Here is a 16,111-nt window from a genome sequence, read left to right as displayed (position 1 = left end):
CCCCGCCCGAGCATGATATTTTCCCCCCTCTTTTGGTGTATTGTTTTCAAAATTAGGTTTATTGTAAAATCACATGCCATCTGTTTCTCCCATCTGAATCCCTGGCCGATGACTGAGTGGAAGCTCTGAGCCAGAATGTCGCCCTCTTGATCCGTCCCCACCTCCCTTTGCCAAATCTCTCTAGGCCCCGAGGTCAGGCCTGGTGAAACTGGACACTGGTGCTGTAAAAATGACACAAAGATGATTTTTCAAGGGTTTTGGGTGAAATACAAGAAGGCTTTGCTTCTGAAGAACAATTAATTTGCTGTAACAACAATGTGTATCAGCAGCACCCACACACAAATATTTTGGGTTTAGATATTTATTTGAGGAAGGTACTTTTCGTGTGTGTGTGTGTGCATGCATGCGTGAGTGTGTGTGCATGTGTGTGTGTGTGTGCGCGCTGGTTGAAAGTGCCGCCTGATGATTGTAGCAGAGCAGATAAGACCCTCCTACCTCAGTAGGCTCTTTCCTGCCCTGCCTCATGCCGTCTTTATGAGACAGTGTTGACTAACACAGCCAGCGCCACTGGGGCAGAGAACCGCATTCCCGCTCTCTCACTCAGGGCACACGCCTTTATCTGATAAGACAAAGAGGAACGGAGTTTAGCTTGAAAGTTAGTTAGTTAGTTTTTACCAAGATAAACATGGGTTCCAGACAGAAAGTCATCTACAGAAAGACTTGAAATTATTATTATTTTTTAAACATTAATGATTAAAATAAATGTGCCTCAAACATCATGTAAAAGCTTCCCATTGTTTCCTGGTTTTGTGCCCATAGAATCGCCCTTTTAGTGCATACAGCTCAACCCCTTCCTGAAATTCCTGACCATGTGACTCAAGATGCATGTATTATCAGTGCTTCAAACCTTTTCCACACGGCGTCACTGTAAGCACTCAAATCTCAAAAATTAGTACATAAGACCGTACAGATCACATCTACATGCAGATTCATTTTAAATGAATTAACCCAAGTTAAACTGAACTCAGTAAATAAATGGGGCAAAGACAAGTGGCCCAGCCTGCGCTTAAAAAAAAAAAAGTGAACACTATTCCACTTTTATGATGCATCTGAGCTTGTGAAGAAGGTTTACAGCTGCATTTGGAGTGTACAGGTATTTTTTTCCAGATATAAATACTGACATGAACCTCAGTACAGAATTGTCCTTGGAAGCAGGTCAGAGCTCTGAAGGCTACCTGTTCTTGTAGTTAAGAGCAGCATACAAGAGTAAAAGAAGACTGTCCTCAAACAACAAATTTCCACACCGAATAGAAACTGTGAATCAAGTACAATGCCATCATTAATGCTGGCTGTATTATATCAAGTCATATTTAATATATTGTACCAGTATTCATAATAGATCATCTTCCAAGCAAAAAAACAGTGACAAATATACATACGGGCTGTCCTAATAATGGGCTGGGGGACAGGCTGACGGGGGAACAACAGCAGCCACTTAATAAGAGTAAATACAGGGAAAAACAGGAAGTAGAGGAGCGTAAAAATCGGTTTGTTCCAGTTGTTCTGAAAATCAGATGTCGCATCCATTACCCATTTTAGATCACCAGCAACATACACGTGCTTACAGCACACAATCGGCGAAGCCTGAAAGAGCCTTCCCTTAATTTCACACACAAGTATGGTCCTCAGCTCTTCGGGTTTACATTTTTAATTTTGAAAATAAAGAGTGCATTATATATACATTTTTAACACTGAAATTCAACTTCTGATCTTGACAGGCTACCCCTACCTACCAGCATGCCCAAAAGCATTACACATGAAAAGAATACACATATTGCTCATGAAACATCTGTAAATTCCTCAAAGGTGAGTTGTGTAGCAATAACAAGACACTAAAAGCAGATCAAAAGACCGTCTGAAGTAATTACACATGCACAACTGATGCCAGGTACTGCTGAAGAGATTGTATAACATCCCAGAAAAGTGGATTGCCTGAACACAGTGATTTTGGCTTGAGAAAAACGATCACCTGCAAACAGAACACAGCACTACAAGTCTGCTTCAACCTATGCCGGCATGCAGAGTGTGGCCATGATCCTGATCCCAAAGAAAAAGATACAGCCAAATGATTGGCTACTGGGCAAATATGTTAAGTATTGGACACCACGTTCAGCAGTTTTTCGCTGATGTTACACTTGAGCAAGATATGTAACTGGAATTCCTCCTGCCCCTATTCAGTATTCATCTGTATAAATGGATAATATGTAATCCACATTATCTGACCAGGAGAAAAAGCTGCCTGCTTGCTTAGGAAAATAAACATGCATAGCTCCTCAGTAAAAGAGACCTGTGAATGTTTGCAGTGGTCCCTTGTTTTGCCCATAGCAGTGTCAGTGGCCATAGTGTGGATGCACAGGTGACAATGACAAAGCAGTGGGCCACCCTTACTGGCTGTCGCAAGGGTCAAAGTTCAACAGGAAGTTATGGTGATAGTTTTGGGGGGGCCAGTTATGCTCTTGATCCAGTTTTGTCAAAGGTTCAGTCATTTGCCAACACCAGCGATTTTAATAGAAACCTTTTGGGTTTTTCTGCTCACAGGATCTCCCTAGGGTCAAAGAGACTGAGGTCATTGGGCCAAACACCCCCACGGAGGTCGGAGGTCAAAGTTCATTCTAAGCAATCTGAATGTTTTTAGTGATCAGATCAGAAGTTCATGGCTGCTCTGGTCAGGGGGACAGTAAAGGTCAATGTTCGCCTCCCCCCCCCCCCGCCTCTTCAGAGCGAATCCAGCGTCTGTCCGTCGCGCAGGGTGGTCTACGGCACGAGAGCAGCGTGTCCTCCCGGGCGTATCCCACGATCCCGTCCTCTCTCAGGTGCTGCAGGCCCTGTCCAGGCCCATCTGAGAGGAGATGAGCGAGGGGTAGGGCATGACCCGGTCGATGTTGACGTAGGTGGTGTTGAGCAGGATGTAGTGCTCGCCGCTGAGGCTGGAGAAGACAGCCGCGATGCGGGACGCCAGCTCCGAGAACGTGGGCCGCCTCTCCGGCCTGGGGTGCCAGCACTCCATCATCAGGTTGTACCTGCGGGCGAACACGAGAATGTTCCGGAAGTGCGTTTGAGACTGTCTGAGGCCGCTAATTCCACTGTTTAAAAGCGATTATGAAATGCGCCATTTAACCAGCAGCCTATTTAGAAGGCTATGAATAGCTATAAATAGCTTTGCGAAATGAGCGCTGTACCTTATCGAACCTGCGTTCTGTAGTTGTTCCAATTACCATCATATGCACTTTGGATAAAAGCGTCAGCTGAATAAACGTAACGTAAAAGCAGACAGAAGAATCTTTGTTTGAATAGTTCTGAAGGTGACCGCATACAAACTGAGTGGCGTTTAATGAGCACGTCTAAACGTTCTCAAAGTGCGCTGGTGCCCATTGTGGCTCAGAAAGCCGCGCTCTGCCGGTGTGTGTTTATGCACAGGGTCTGTGTTTACGCCGTTCGGGAGAGGTGTCCTCGGAGCACCGCGACGGCACAGTTCTGGTACGCCGGCACAATTCCGTCCGGCCACCATCACAAGGTTCGTATCTACCAGGACACTAAAGGCCCCGCCCAGGGGGAGGAGCCATCCCGGGGCTGTGAATGCCTGACTGGCTGCTGCGTGGGGAGCCGTCATGGGCTGGAGAACAATGGAGCTCTGTGTCTGTGCTCAGAGGACCCTCTCAGGGAGAAGAGCCATAATCACTTCTGTGGCATGAAGTAGTCAGAGAGTGGACGGAGTGGAGTGAGTGTGTTTGTATGTGTGTGTATGCTTGTGCAAGTCATGTGTGTGTGCGCATCCGAAAATGTACATGTGTATGTTTGTGTGAGAGCTTGCGTGTGCAAGTATGCATGTGAGTGCATCTGAGTATGTGTGTGTGTGTGTGTGCTTGTGCATGGATAGGTGTGTGTGCCTGTGTGTGTGTGTGTATTTGTGCATGGGTGATTGTGTGTGTCTGTGTGTGATTGTATGTGTGTGTGCATGGGTGATTGTGTGTGTCTGTGTGTGAGTGTATGTGTGTGTGCATGGGTGATTGAGCGTGCCTGTGTGTGCATGGGTGATTGTGTGTGTCTGTGTGTGAGTGTATGTGTGTGTGCATGGGTGATTGTGTGTGTCTGTGTGTGAGTGTATGTGTGTGTGCATGGGTGATTGAGCGTGTCTGTGTGTGTGCATGGGTGATTGTGTGTGTCTGTGTGTGAGTGTATGTGTGTGTGCATGGGTGATTGAGCGTGTCTGTGTGTGTAAACCTGCAGCTGTTTTACATGCGTGTTTCTGCACACGCGCAGCACTCACAGTGCATCGGGACAGAACTCCGGCTGCAGCAGCCGCCGGCCCTGCAGCAGGAAGATGGTGATGTCGAAGGAGTTGACGTCGGAGTAGGGCGGGGCTCCCCGGGTCATCAGCTCCCACAGCAACACCCCAAATGACCACTGCAGAGGAAGAGAGAGCGAACGGTGATGCAACCGGCCTTTCCCAGCCAAGGAGCCATGTCCCCCCAGTTCCCCACGAGACTCATCCTGGTGTTGGCTGTTCTTTTGAAAAACAGAAAAAGTTCTTTCTTTTTTACTCCACATTTGGAATGGCCGAGTAATTGTTTCAGAGCTCATCCTGAACTATCTGCCAAAGTCGATGCTGGTACCAGACCGTGGGGTCCGCTGGGGGGAAATACAGCATCTTATGTAACTTTCTTCAAGAGCCCAAATATCCTCCTAAGACCCGGCAATTAATTTTTGTAAGGAGGGGACATGAGTCTCCGGTCTTGATCTTGAGAACTATACATACTACTATGCTGAAACCTAAACTGGAAAAAGACATTCAATAAAAAATAAAATAATATTTTGAAACTATTTTCACCACGTTTTTGACATCCAATACACATATTATTTTTAAAAAATGTAAAAGCTTATTTTTTTTAAAGTACTTTTTTCTGGCAGGTCTCAAGAGGATATGGCAAAGACCACCTGTGTTCCTGCAGAGATGTACCGTAGTAAAGCACGGCTCTAGGCTGGGAACACCCCGGGGAGGGTAGTGAGGAAGAGGAGGAAGAATAAAGGTATGACTCAAATGAGCCGCAGCCCGCTGGTTAAAGCCCGACGTGCCCGGGCAGCTGTCACTCATCCTGAGCCCCGCCTCCAGCCACAGCCCCGTGGGATTAGTCACTAGCCCAGTGCCAAGGGCTCCATCTTATCTGGCTAAAATCACAAACATTGCAACATGGACAAACGTACCTGAGGATTCGCCTGATCTAAGCTATGCAGAGGGGGTGTGTGGAAGGGGAGGGGGTGGCGGAGGGGAGGGGTGGGCGGGGCGTGTGGGTGTGGAATTCACGGATGGTAATCCCTTTTAAAGCTCAGGGTCTGAGCTGATGTTAGGCAGGGGGAGCGGCAGAGCGATGAGTCGCTGGATACAAATGACCTGACTCACCGTGTCCGAGCACTGCTGCAGAAAGCCATTCTCACACACAGCGAGGAGCTTAAAGGTAATGACACCTTCTCTCACACACAAGCTCTGCATTACGTTAAACATTCAGGCCTGGCCATCATTCAGCTGAGCTGCCTCTCAGTTCTCTTGGTTTTGTTCAGCAATTCTTAATAGTAGAAGTCCTCTCAATCATAACCAGAACTCCTTATCTCAGCCAGAAAGGCTGCAGAGTCTGTGGGCTTCCTGCTTCACAGGCTCCCTGGTGTCTCTCAGTGCTACAGGTCCTTCAGAACACAGCATTGTAGGGGTCAGTGCAATCTAACCCAGGGCTGCCATAACTGGAGGCTGGGGAGCCCCCAGGGAGTGTATGAAGGGGTCCCAGGGGGTATGAGCGCAGCCGGGGGTCTAAAGGCTCATTACCACGTCGGACTTCGGGGTGAACTTGTGCGTCTGCAGGCTCTCCAGGGCCATCCACTTGACCGGGAGCTTGACTGCGTTCTTGTTGTGGATGCTGTAGTACTCCTTATCGTACACGTCCCGCGCCAGGCCAAAATCGGCCACCTTCACCGTGTAGCTCTCATCGAGCCTGCGGAGAGGGGGAGAGAGGGGGGGAGGGAGAGAGAGAGAGGGATGGAGGGAGAGAGAGAGAGAGAGAGGGGGAAGGAGGGAGAGAGATGGGGGAGACAGAGGAAGAGAGGGAGAGAGAGAGAGAGAGGAGTCACTGGATGAAATGTTTTTTGTCATCCAAGAGGCTAGACATTCAGGATGTCGATAAAACGAATAGGCTTGTTATAAGTAAATGAAACCCAGGGATAGGGTCTGGTTGGACGTAATAAGCATTTACAAATCAGCTATTTAAGGGTCAGTTCAGTGTTTGGTCTGCCAATATAAACACCCCTCCTTTGGGCTCCTTCCAAATGCAAAATACTACAAAGGAATGCCAAGCACAAGTAAGCAATTCCAGACACACTTAGTTCCCTTACTGGACTGATAACACATTTATCAACATAAAAGTACAAAACAACGAATGATTTACAAGATGACAAGCATTGTATCGGATTGAAAGGGCCAGCATAAGGCTTCTTGTGCGTGTCGTGTACTGTGAAATGTGAACTAAAAACTTAATGAGTAATTAATGAGCTGGACTGTTCCCTTTGGAAGTGTAAAAAAAATGGACTGGATGATAAATTTCAGCACACAAACAATGAAACAATGCAACATAAAATGGAAACCAGGCCTTGGCTGGCTTCTGTTTCCTTTAGGTCCACACACACTTACTTACACACACACACACACACACACACACACACACGCACACACATACACATACACACACACATACACACACACGCACACACACACACGCGCACACATACACACACACACACACACACACACACACACACACACACACACACATACAGACACACAGAACGTCCTGCTTACATGCAGTTCCTGGCTGCCAGGTCTCTGTGCACGAACTTCTTGCTTGCGAGGTACTGCATCCCCTTGGCAACCTGCAGCCCAAACCCCATCAGGTCCTTTACAGTGGGGTTCTGTGGGACACACCCAAAAACAGCAGGTCAAACAGGAGCGCTGAACAGCTCCGTTACCACATACCTGATGCTTCATAATACCACGCCCCAGGCCACAAACTGTCAGCGTCATGACAACCTTTTGTCAGCTTGGTTGTTTTTTTTAACACAGTGGATGTTCTCATCCATCTCTCTCTACAATGACGGCTTTGTAACAAAACTGAAGGTTTAAAACCCCCGTGTCAATAAATCAAAAATACTCATGCCAGATTTTTCTGTTTTGAAGTATGGGGTGTACAACTGTGGTTTAGAAGCTGTATGGAGTGTACAACTGTGGTTTAGAAGCTGTATGGAGTGTATAACTGTGGTATAGAATGTGTATGGGGTGTATAACTGTGCTATGGGGGGGGGGGGGGGGGATATAAATGAGGTAGGTGTATGAATGTGATACAGTAGTAGGTGTGTGTGTGTGTGTGTGTGTGTGTGTGAGTGTGTGTGTGGGGAGGGGGGGGGGTGGCAGGTCGTACATGCGCCTCGTCTCTGATGAAGTTGCGCAGGTCTCCATGCTTCATGTAGGGCAACACCACCAGCGGGGAGCCCCCTGGTGGCAGGCAGATGCCCAGCAGGGACAGCACGTTGGGGTGGCTGAAGTCTTTCATGATGATGCCCTCCTTCAGGAACTGGGACACCTCCTCCATGTCCGTGATCCCTGAGGGGGGGGGGGGGCGAGAGGCCGTCTTAACGCAGCCGAAATATGGCACAGCACCCAGCCACAATCACTCACAACCAGAGGTGGAAAATCCAGGTTCAGAAAGTAAAATTCCGATCACCTGGATTTGCGAATTAGCACAATTCTTCAGCCAGGAGGTGGAACTAATTAGTGAAATCAGCTGGGCTGAGTTCATGGGTGGAAGGAACACATGGCAGGACGTTCTGAACCCTGGACTTCCCAACTCTGTTCAACCCCCAAAACAAAAATGCCTTATTCTGATCAAAAACAGAGCAGCCGGTTCATTTCAATGTGGGTGGAGCTCCTAAAATGTCCGTAGATCTCCTTTCGCTTGGATTTTAAACACATTTTGTCAGATGGGGTATTTTAATCTCAAAAAGGGCGAGTTTGCATAAGACGTTTCTTCCATTTTAGTACCTTACTTGGAGCATTAAAGTAATTCAATAAAGCTGAAACATTCCGTTTAACCTTTCAACATGGCAAAAGTGACACATAAAAAAGCAGGCTATAAAACAATGATTTCCAGCTTAGAACATATAATATATCCATAACCCTCACAGGGAGGCAAGCGATTGTGTTGCAGCAGCATCACTGAATCAGGAGACAATTTAGAACAGTCAAAGTTTCCAAACTCAACGCAAGGGACAAGCAGAGAACAGCCGACCACACCGAGACAAATGAAACAGAAACAATATTAGCTCGACGGGTCGGCATCGAGGGAAGAGTGAATCCATAAATCTCTCCGCTCGCGAGCGACATGTTTATGCGATTACAGCCAATCACGGCCCGGGACCCCGTTCCTCTCACCTGCGGCTTTTTTGTTAGCGCACCGGCTCGCTAGGGCAGGGGGGTGAGAGAGGAGGCGCACTGAGCTGGACAGATTAGGGAGGCTCTGCTGTCACTGTGGGTCTCGCCCTGGTATATCAGGATATATTATGCACACATCCACAAGCAAGCAGAGGTGGAAAGTGCAGGGTTCAGAAAGTAGACGCTCTGCCGTGTGTTTCTTCCACCCATGAACTCAGCCAGCTGATTTCACTAATTAGATCTGCCTCCTGGCTGTAGCATTATGCTCGTTAGCAAATCCAGGTGACTAAAACAAAATCCTGGGGAGAACTTTTACTTTCTGAACCTGGAGTTTCTGCCTCTGCGCTTGAGCAGTGTTGCCGAGGAACAGGACCGTGCTGCAGAGAGTGTAATGCTCTCTCCAGGAGCAGACAGGCCCTGGGGCGGCGCTGGGCCCTCAGGCTGGTACTCACTGTTGAGGGACTTGACTGCGCAGTGCAGTTTGAGGCCGCTCGGGTCCAGCAGGGTGCCGTGGTACACACAGCCAAAGTGGCCTGCAGCGCAGAGGGAAGGGACCGCTCAAATTTGTATCATTTAAACTCACACACACACACACACACACATACACACGCGCACACACACACACACACATACACACACATATACACGCGCACACACACGCACACACATGAAATACAGGCCTTTAAATGCCCCTCCCCCGAATAAGTCAAACCCATGGAATCATGTAAAGCACAGTACATATATGCCAAGCATTCAAAGCCCACCTTTGGATGTGGGAGTTGACCTTGGTGTGCGCTGGATACAACCCATTATACACTTCTCCTAGGATTCAGTTTCAAATAATAGTTCACTTTTTCTGTAAAATAATATTGGTTTCAAGGCCCGGTTCGACACGGGCTGAAATGATATCTTTGTGGTGAATGAGTGATCAAAGACTCGAGCGGCCCCTAAATCATTATGGCCATGCAGCTTCAGCGCGGCTCAGCCAATGCACAGCTAGCTCACATTCAAAGAAAAACCGACTCCTTCAACAGAAACAAGCCTCGGTGTTATTCAGCTCATTCAAACGACAAAGTCTTGACTGCGTTAACGATAAATGAAAACCAAAACTCGTACAAAACAATACAGCAAAAAAAAAAAAAAATCTTCAAAGCAGTTTAGGCTTTGTCTCCGCGAGCTTTTTACTTGAGAAAATGTATAAAGGAAGAAAAAAAACCAGGAAAGAAGGAAAGAAAGAGGGGTGTGAGACGAGGGTAATCGGCCGTGATCGGAGCGTTAGCCGACAATGGCTACAGTAGACCGCTAACCGCCAAGGCCACGGCAGGGGGGCCAGTTCCTGACCAGAGACATCAAGGACTTCGGTTAATACTGTGTTATCACGCATGGAGTACTGAAAGCACGGAGCCATCTCTCTCCCTCTCTCTCTCTCTGTGTCTATATGTCTCTCTCTCTCTCTCTCTCTCTCTCTCTCTCTCTCTCTCTCCCTCTCTCTCTCTCTCTCTCTCTCTCTCTTTCTCCCTCCCTCTCTCTCTCTCTCTCTCTCTCTCTCTCTCTCTCTCCCTCCCTCCCTCTCTCTCTCTCTCTCTCTCTCTCTCTCTCTCTCTCTCTCTCTCTCTCTCTCTCTCTCTCTCTCCCTCTCTGTGTCTCTCTCTCTCTCTCTCTCTCTCTCCCTCCCTCTCTCCCTCTCTCTCTCTCTCTCTCTCTCTCTCTCCCCCTCTCTCTCTCTCTCTCTCTCTCCCTCTCTCTCTCTCTCTCTCTCTCTCTCTCTCTCCCTCTCTCCCTCTCTCTCTCTCTCTCTCTCTCTCTGCGCTATCGAGTTCCTGCAGATGGAGCGGGGTTCGGGTTACTGAGGCCCGGCTCCACAATGGAGCGAGCAACTCAAGACGGGAACAAATCATCTCACACCCCGGGAATTTGTCCCGCCTGCGGAACCTTCACACCTGCCCCCCCCCCCATCCCACGCCCCCCTCCGCTGCTCCGGGGGGAATTATTATTCCGGGAGTCGCTGAATAGAGGGGCTGGCTTTTTTATTTTAGGACCCTGAAAGCATGAAGCTTCAGGGAGGGGTGGGGGGGTTAGCTTCAGGTCCAACGGCTGTAACTCAGAGTCGCCTGGATTTTAGCGCGGTGAAGTGCATTTCTCACTTGGCCTGAATAACGAGCCGGACGGTGACCTTTAGGGGTCATGTTGGGGAAAATATAACTACTGTAAAGTCAGGTTAGTGGTTGGCCTGGTCTCTTTGCGGATTCTGTTCTATAATGGCCCCAGACCGGTGCTCAGACTCACCTGGGGCTCACAACAGGTCAGCAAGAGAACAAGGGAACGTTCAGTGTGTGTGTACTGTGTGTGTGTACAGAACGTGTGTGCGTATACATGTGTGTACAGTACGTGTGTGTGTGTGCATGTGCGTGCGCGTACCTCTCCCGATGACCTCAGTCACATGCAGCAGTAGGTCTTCGCGGGCGATGACCATGTGCTGAACCTCTTTGAGCAGGTCGGGGTGCAGGCTGGCCACGTCTACGGTCACCCCGGAAGCCAGCAGGGGTGCGGCCATGTCCGTGTCCCCCCCGGACACGGCGGGGGGGTCGGAGGGCCTGCAGAACTCCACCTGGGACTGCGGCACACTCTGGTCTGCAACGCACGGGGTCAAAGGTGAGAGGTCACTTACAGCCTGGCTGACACAGGGGTCGCCAGAACAAAGGGGCGAGGGCTTAAGGGCGCAGTATTACAGGGAGAACAGAGGAAACCTGAGCCAGAACTACAGCAGGGAAAAGTGAATGTGCTGCTTTTCCATGCAGGGTCCTGTAAGAGGAGAGGCACAGACCAATCACGTGGGGGGGGGGGGGGGGTACAGACTGGAAAAGCCTTTAGCGAAAAAGGTTTAGCGATGCAGCGCCTTTCACCGAAGCAGGAGAGAAACACACACACACACACACACACACACACACACACACACGTACCCTCCAGCAGGGTGGTTCTGTAGTCCACGGATTCGTGCGAGACCATCTCATTGGTGGGGCTGGTGCTCCTCGCGTTGGCCAGCATGTCCAGGTGCGGAATGCGGGCGCGGCCGTCGTACCAAACCATGCCCTCCGTCAGATCTGTGACGGGACAGGGCGAAGACACGTCTCACACAGGGGCGCACACACTCTTTTCATCCCGCAGCCCCCCTGGCCAAAAACCATTAGACGTTTTATTTTGGTTTATAACTGAGCAAATATTATGAATAACCGGAGCTTGAACGGTTTAATTTCCTGGAAACAAGAAAGAAGAGAGCAGAAGTCTAGCTGGACATACTGTCGCCTGGATTCAATCAACATTCATTCTTTGGCTCACAACTGATCGTACGTTTTTCATGGATTTCCAAAATTGAAAGTTGACAAACAGCGCTGGCATGTAAAATGACACTTTTATTTATTTGCAGGTAAAGGACATACGGACTGAATCAAGGTAGAACGCAGAGCCTTTACTGGGTTGAATTAAAATGTTGGCACGGGATACACTTTCTACAGTGCTTCATTTCCTCAAACGGAGTTAATCAAGGGGGCAGTCATGTCCAGGTACACACACACACGTACACACACACACACACAAGCACACGCACACACACACACACCACTCCGTCTGTACACACCCTCGATGTTCTTCCTCTTCTTCCTCCAGGCCAGGAGAGAGAGCAGCAGGAGCAGCAGGACTGTAACGGCAGCACCGCCTGCAATCAGGGCTCTGTAGTCCTGATCCTGAGCCAGCTGCACCCGGCCTAGGATCACTGAGGAGGTGGCCTGCTTCCACTGTACACACACACACACACACAACAAAAACGGGCAGAAGATAAGAAACAAAGCTGTCAAATGAAATCAGATCAGTTGCAGTCTCCGCCACATCACTTTGGCCCTGGAGACATTCAGACAAGGCAAATCTCATCAGCCATATTGCCCTGCTTTATCTTATAGAGCAGCAAAGCTTATTCTGTTTGTGTGAGGAAATTAGGTTTGCTCCTGTGCCCCAGAGATGGGGGGGCAGTCACAGCTCACAGCACTGTGGATGCTACCATCGGCCAGAGAGCAGTGCATGCTGGGAAAAAAAAGCACTTTATGCTTCAGACAGGAGTTTTCCATCGACTACACAGCGCACGCTGTGAGAAACTAAACAGTTTCTGAACCCTTCAGTCAGACCGCGGCAGGCGTAAGTGCCCCTGTCTGTCTGGAGTGGGAGGATTTGACATTGTGTGAGAAGGCAACATCCACAAAAGACCGTTCCACTTCAGCAGCGTGTCCTACCCAACACAGCATTAGGAGGGGGGAGGAGGGGGGAGGAGAGGGGAGGGGGCTTTTCAGTTCTGCATCAGTACAGAATGATATTCTATAGTGATTAGCCAGCTTCATTTGTGGACCCTGACTTCCCCCTCCCTCCCTGCTGCAGTACGTGCTGTCTGGGCTCCCGTCCCTGGACTGGGGGAGGACAGCCCAGCCCGGCTGGCTGAACAACGGGCCCTTTGATTCTGGGAGGGGGGGTGGGGGCTCACCTCCACCTCCAGCTCCTTGGGTCCAGCCTGCAGCTCGGTGGGCACGGTGCACTCCAAGGTGTTCCCCACCAGGTGCACCCCCTGGCAGCTCCGGTTGCTCACCCTCAGCACCTCCCCCAGCACCGCCTCCTGGTCCACCCACGGAACCTAGAACCAACACACGCAACAGGAGAGGGTGAACGCGAGATGAAGCAGGATCCCATAAGCCAAGACAAACATCAATCTACACTTATTAGCATCCACACTCATATTTCAGCAGAGTAATTATACTGTCCTGACCCGGTCTAAGCACACGGTAAACAGTCCAGTGCCCCAGGGAAATGTGCCCATAATGAGGGGCTTAGGCATGGCGGGTGATTACCGCTCAGCTCAGCTCTGGTCTGGGAAAGGGAGGACCTGGGTGACCTGTTGCTACCGCCGCTCTGGCCGCTGTTCCCGCTAAACTCACACGGCCAGAGAGGGGCGGGAGGTTCTGAGGTTGGGGTGCAGCCTGGGGGACCCCTCTGTTGTTCATAAGAGCCCAGTCTCTCCTTTCCTGTGACCCCAGAGGAAGCGCTCTCAAAGGAGGAGGAGGAGGAGGAAGGAGACTCACCTTTATCTCCAGGATGTTCTTGTTGCCCTTGGAGGTGACGATGGGCCTCTCGAACTCCTCGAACTTGGGGTCCTCCACGTAGAGCATGTCGAACTGGCGGGTGGAGAAGCCGTCCAGGACGAAGGACACTTTGGTGTAGATGGGCGGGAGCAGCTCCAGGCCCTTCAGAGACGGCGTGGTGCAGAGGATCACGCTCCGGTCCTCCCCTCGCGCGCACGCCTTGGGGACACAGGCAGGCAGGAAAATCAGGAAGAACTCAAACTCCCATAATGCATCGTTCTGCTCCGCCGCATCACATGACAGACACTGGCTGGAATCCGCATCACATGACAGACACTGGCTGGAATCCAATCAACACCTACCTTCAATGTGATTAACAATTAACGAGAATAGCTCCCCAAGCTGACTGAAGAAAAGGTTCTGTCTGTTCAGTGTGTCTGAAACAGCCTGTCGTGTTTATGTATCTCAACGGGAATTTGTATCCTGTGTAAATCCAAGATATCTCAATCATGTATTACTCTCCTCTGAAGCATAGGCTGCCAGCCAGTGCTCCTACTCAATCACAGCCCCACAGCTCCAGCACTGTGTAAAACACTGCAATCAAACCACTTTATCTTGCAGAGGCCAGGGAGATGTATACGTTTCAAAAAACCAAATGCGGCCAGTATGATTTATATTATATATTTAGTCTGAAACCCACTAAGATGTCCATATTAGGGCTCCATATCCAGATACCACACAGAGCTGAAGGATTACAGAGCAAAAAGAACTCACTGGACTGACAAAAAGGCTTAAGCACTTTGCATTCACCGAGTGCTTCCAATTAAATTTATACAGAAGAAGTGTCTACAGTCAGCCTTGGGCCTTAGTGCCCTGCATGAGAGCCACAGGGCTGAGTTATGTAACACCTTTCCCACAGTGATAAGACCGAGGACTTATGAGTTAGCCGCGCTGTTACAGTCCTGCCACAGGGCCCGTTTGTACACCACGGCGTTACGCTCCAGAGGCCCCCGAATCGTCCGTTTGTTCCGGAACCTTCCTTCCCAGCATCGTCCCGCTCTCCCAGCTTCCAGCTCCTCTGTTGAGCAACAGCTCCACGCGGAGAGTAAGCACACGCAGTCATCCTCGGACAATTACCGCCAGCGCTCCTGGTATTCATTTAGCCGTTCGAGAAAAAAACACACACCCCGCCCAACCACCCCCCCCCCCCAGATGTCTTTTTAAGCCTATCCCCAGGGACCCCGTCATCAGTTGTTTTTGTTAGCAGTTAGTAAATTGAACTCCGTGTGCGCAAAATGCAGTTGAGCAATTGCTGAGTCCCCTGGCTGGGTCTAGAAACGTAGCTGGGCGGGGTGGGAGGGGTGGGGTGCAGGCGGGAGGGTTGTGGAGTCTTGTTGTTTAGTAAATGTTGCTTTTGATTTTCTAAGGTGGATAGACTCTCAGCGGTTGGCCCTGTTAATAACTAGGCACTGCAGTTTTCCCTTACACATGGCTCTGATGACCTCATGAACAGCTCCAAGGCTGAGAGAGAGAGATGGAGAGAGAGAGAGAGAGAGAGAGAGCACAATGGCCGTGTGTAAGCGGTTGAAATGGTTAGCAGGGATATTGTGTGCTAAAACAGCCTTGGGTAGAGGAGGCTGCCCGGAGATGAGATGTGGAAAGCCCTTCCTGGATTAGGGGCTGATTTGACACGGAGCGACGCGTTTTATGAAGCCCCTAAAAACAGATGTCCTCCCGGAAAAAGGCCAGCCCCGTGGACACGGAACCAGTAAGCGGGTTCCAGCGATGCAAGCCCGGACCAGGAACCCGTTTACAAGCAGAAAAGCCCATTTCAGACCGGCCCTCTTGTAGCAGGGTGATTCATTTTCGGGAGAACCTCGCGCTGGACCGCGTCAGTCGTTGCGTTGCACATGTGCCCCATCGCGCACGGTGCCTTTCATGTGGCTGAGCAGCTGCGATCGCTCAGGCTTTTGGATTTCACAAGCGACAGATACGAAGCCGCTCGCGCACTCGAACGGCGCGGGTTCTCTGAGAACAAGCCTCTGCTGAAAGCTCCTCTCAGCTCCCCTTTAAAAACACACCTAATGCCCTCACTCTGCAATGAACCCCCGCCTCCCCCCCCCCCACCCACACCTAATGCCCTCACTCCAAAATGAACCCCGCCCCCCCCCCACCCCCCCAGGACAAATGACAAGTCATATTTTTACATGCTAGTGTCAGTAGGAGTCGTAAATACCCGGTACAATATCAGAAATGGAAAACCCAGGGAATGGTTTTAATTAGCCAGCAATATTTTTCAAATGATCTGGGATCTGTAAGAGTGTTTTAAAATTTTACCAGCATCTAAAGACCTACAGTAAAGTGCAGTATATTTGACTCAAATCTGGTGATAAATGGATGGGGAACACAACAAAATAACTCATTTTTTCATTTATTGGACCAGGTCTGTCTCACAAAAAGGTACCTC

General features: G+C 49.8%; 1 protein-coding gene across 1 annotated transcript in view; it reads right to left on the bottom strand.

The window, feature by feature from the left end:
* Window positions 1–1,692: 1,692 nt before the first annotated feature.
* LOC118219163 (hepatocyte growth factor receptor-like) overlaps window positions 1,693–16,111 on the bottom strand; it is a 35,537-nt gene continuing 21,118 nt past the window's right edge. The window contains exons 11-21 of the mRNA XM_035402127.1: window positions 13,645–13,863; window positions 13,053–13,199; window positions 12,162–12,318; window positions 11,488–11,628; window positions 10,946–11,158; window positions 8,980–9,060; window positions 7,518–7,699; window positions 6,902–7,011; window positions 5,876–6,041; window positions 4,328–4,464; window positions 1,693–3,080 (exon numbers count right to left, since the gene is read on the bottom strand). Coding sequence (XP_035258018.1) covers window positions 2,870–3,080; window positions 4,328–4,464; window positions 5,876–6,041; window positions 6,902–7,011; window positions 7,518–7,699; window positions 8,980–9,060; window positions 10,946–11,158; window positions 11,488–11,628; window positions 12,162–12,318; window positions 13,053–13,199; window positions 13,645–13,863 — 1,764 coding nt within the window. The 3' untranslated portion in view covers window positions 1,693–2,869. The remainder of the gene's footprint in view (window positions 3,081–4,327; window positions 4,465–5,875; window positions 6,042–6,901; window positions 7,012–7,517; window positions 7,700–8,979; window positions 9,061–10,945; window positions 11,159–11,487; window positions 11,629–12,161; window positions 12,319–13,052; window positions 13,200–13,644; window positions 13,864–16,111) is intronic.

The sequence above is a fragment of the Anguilla anguilla genome, chromosome 19 (genome assembly GCF_013347855.1).
Source record: "Anguilla anguilla isolate fAngAng1 chromosome 19, fAngAng1.pri, whole genome shotgun sequence".
In the NCBI taxonomy this organism is placed as follows: Eukaryota; Metazoa; Chordata; class Actinopteri; order Anguilliformes; family Anguillidae; genus Anguilla; species Anguilla anguilla.
The sequence above is the reverse complement of the archived record's forward strand: the minus strand, read 5'-3'. Positions and strand labels throughout refer to the sequence as shown.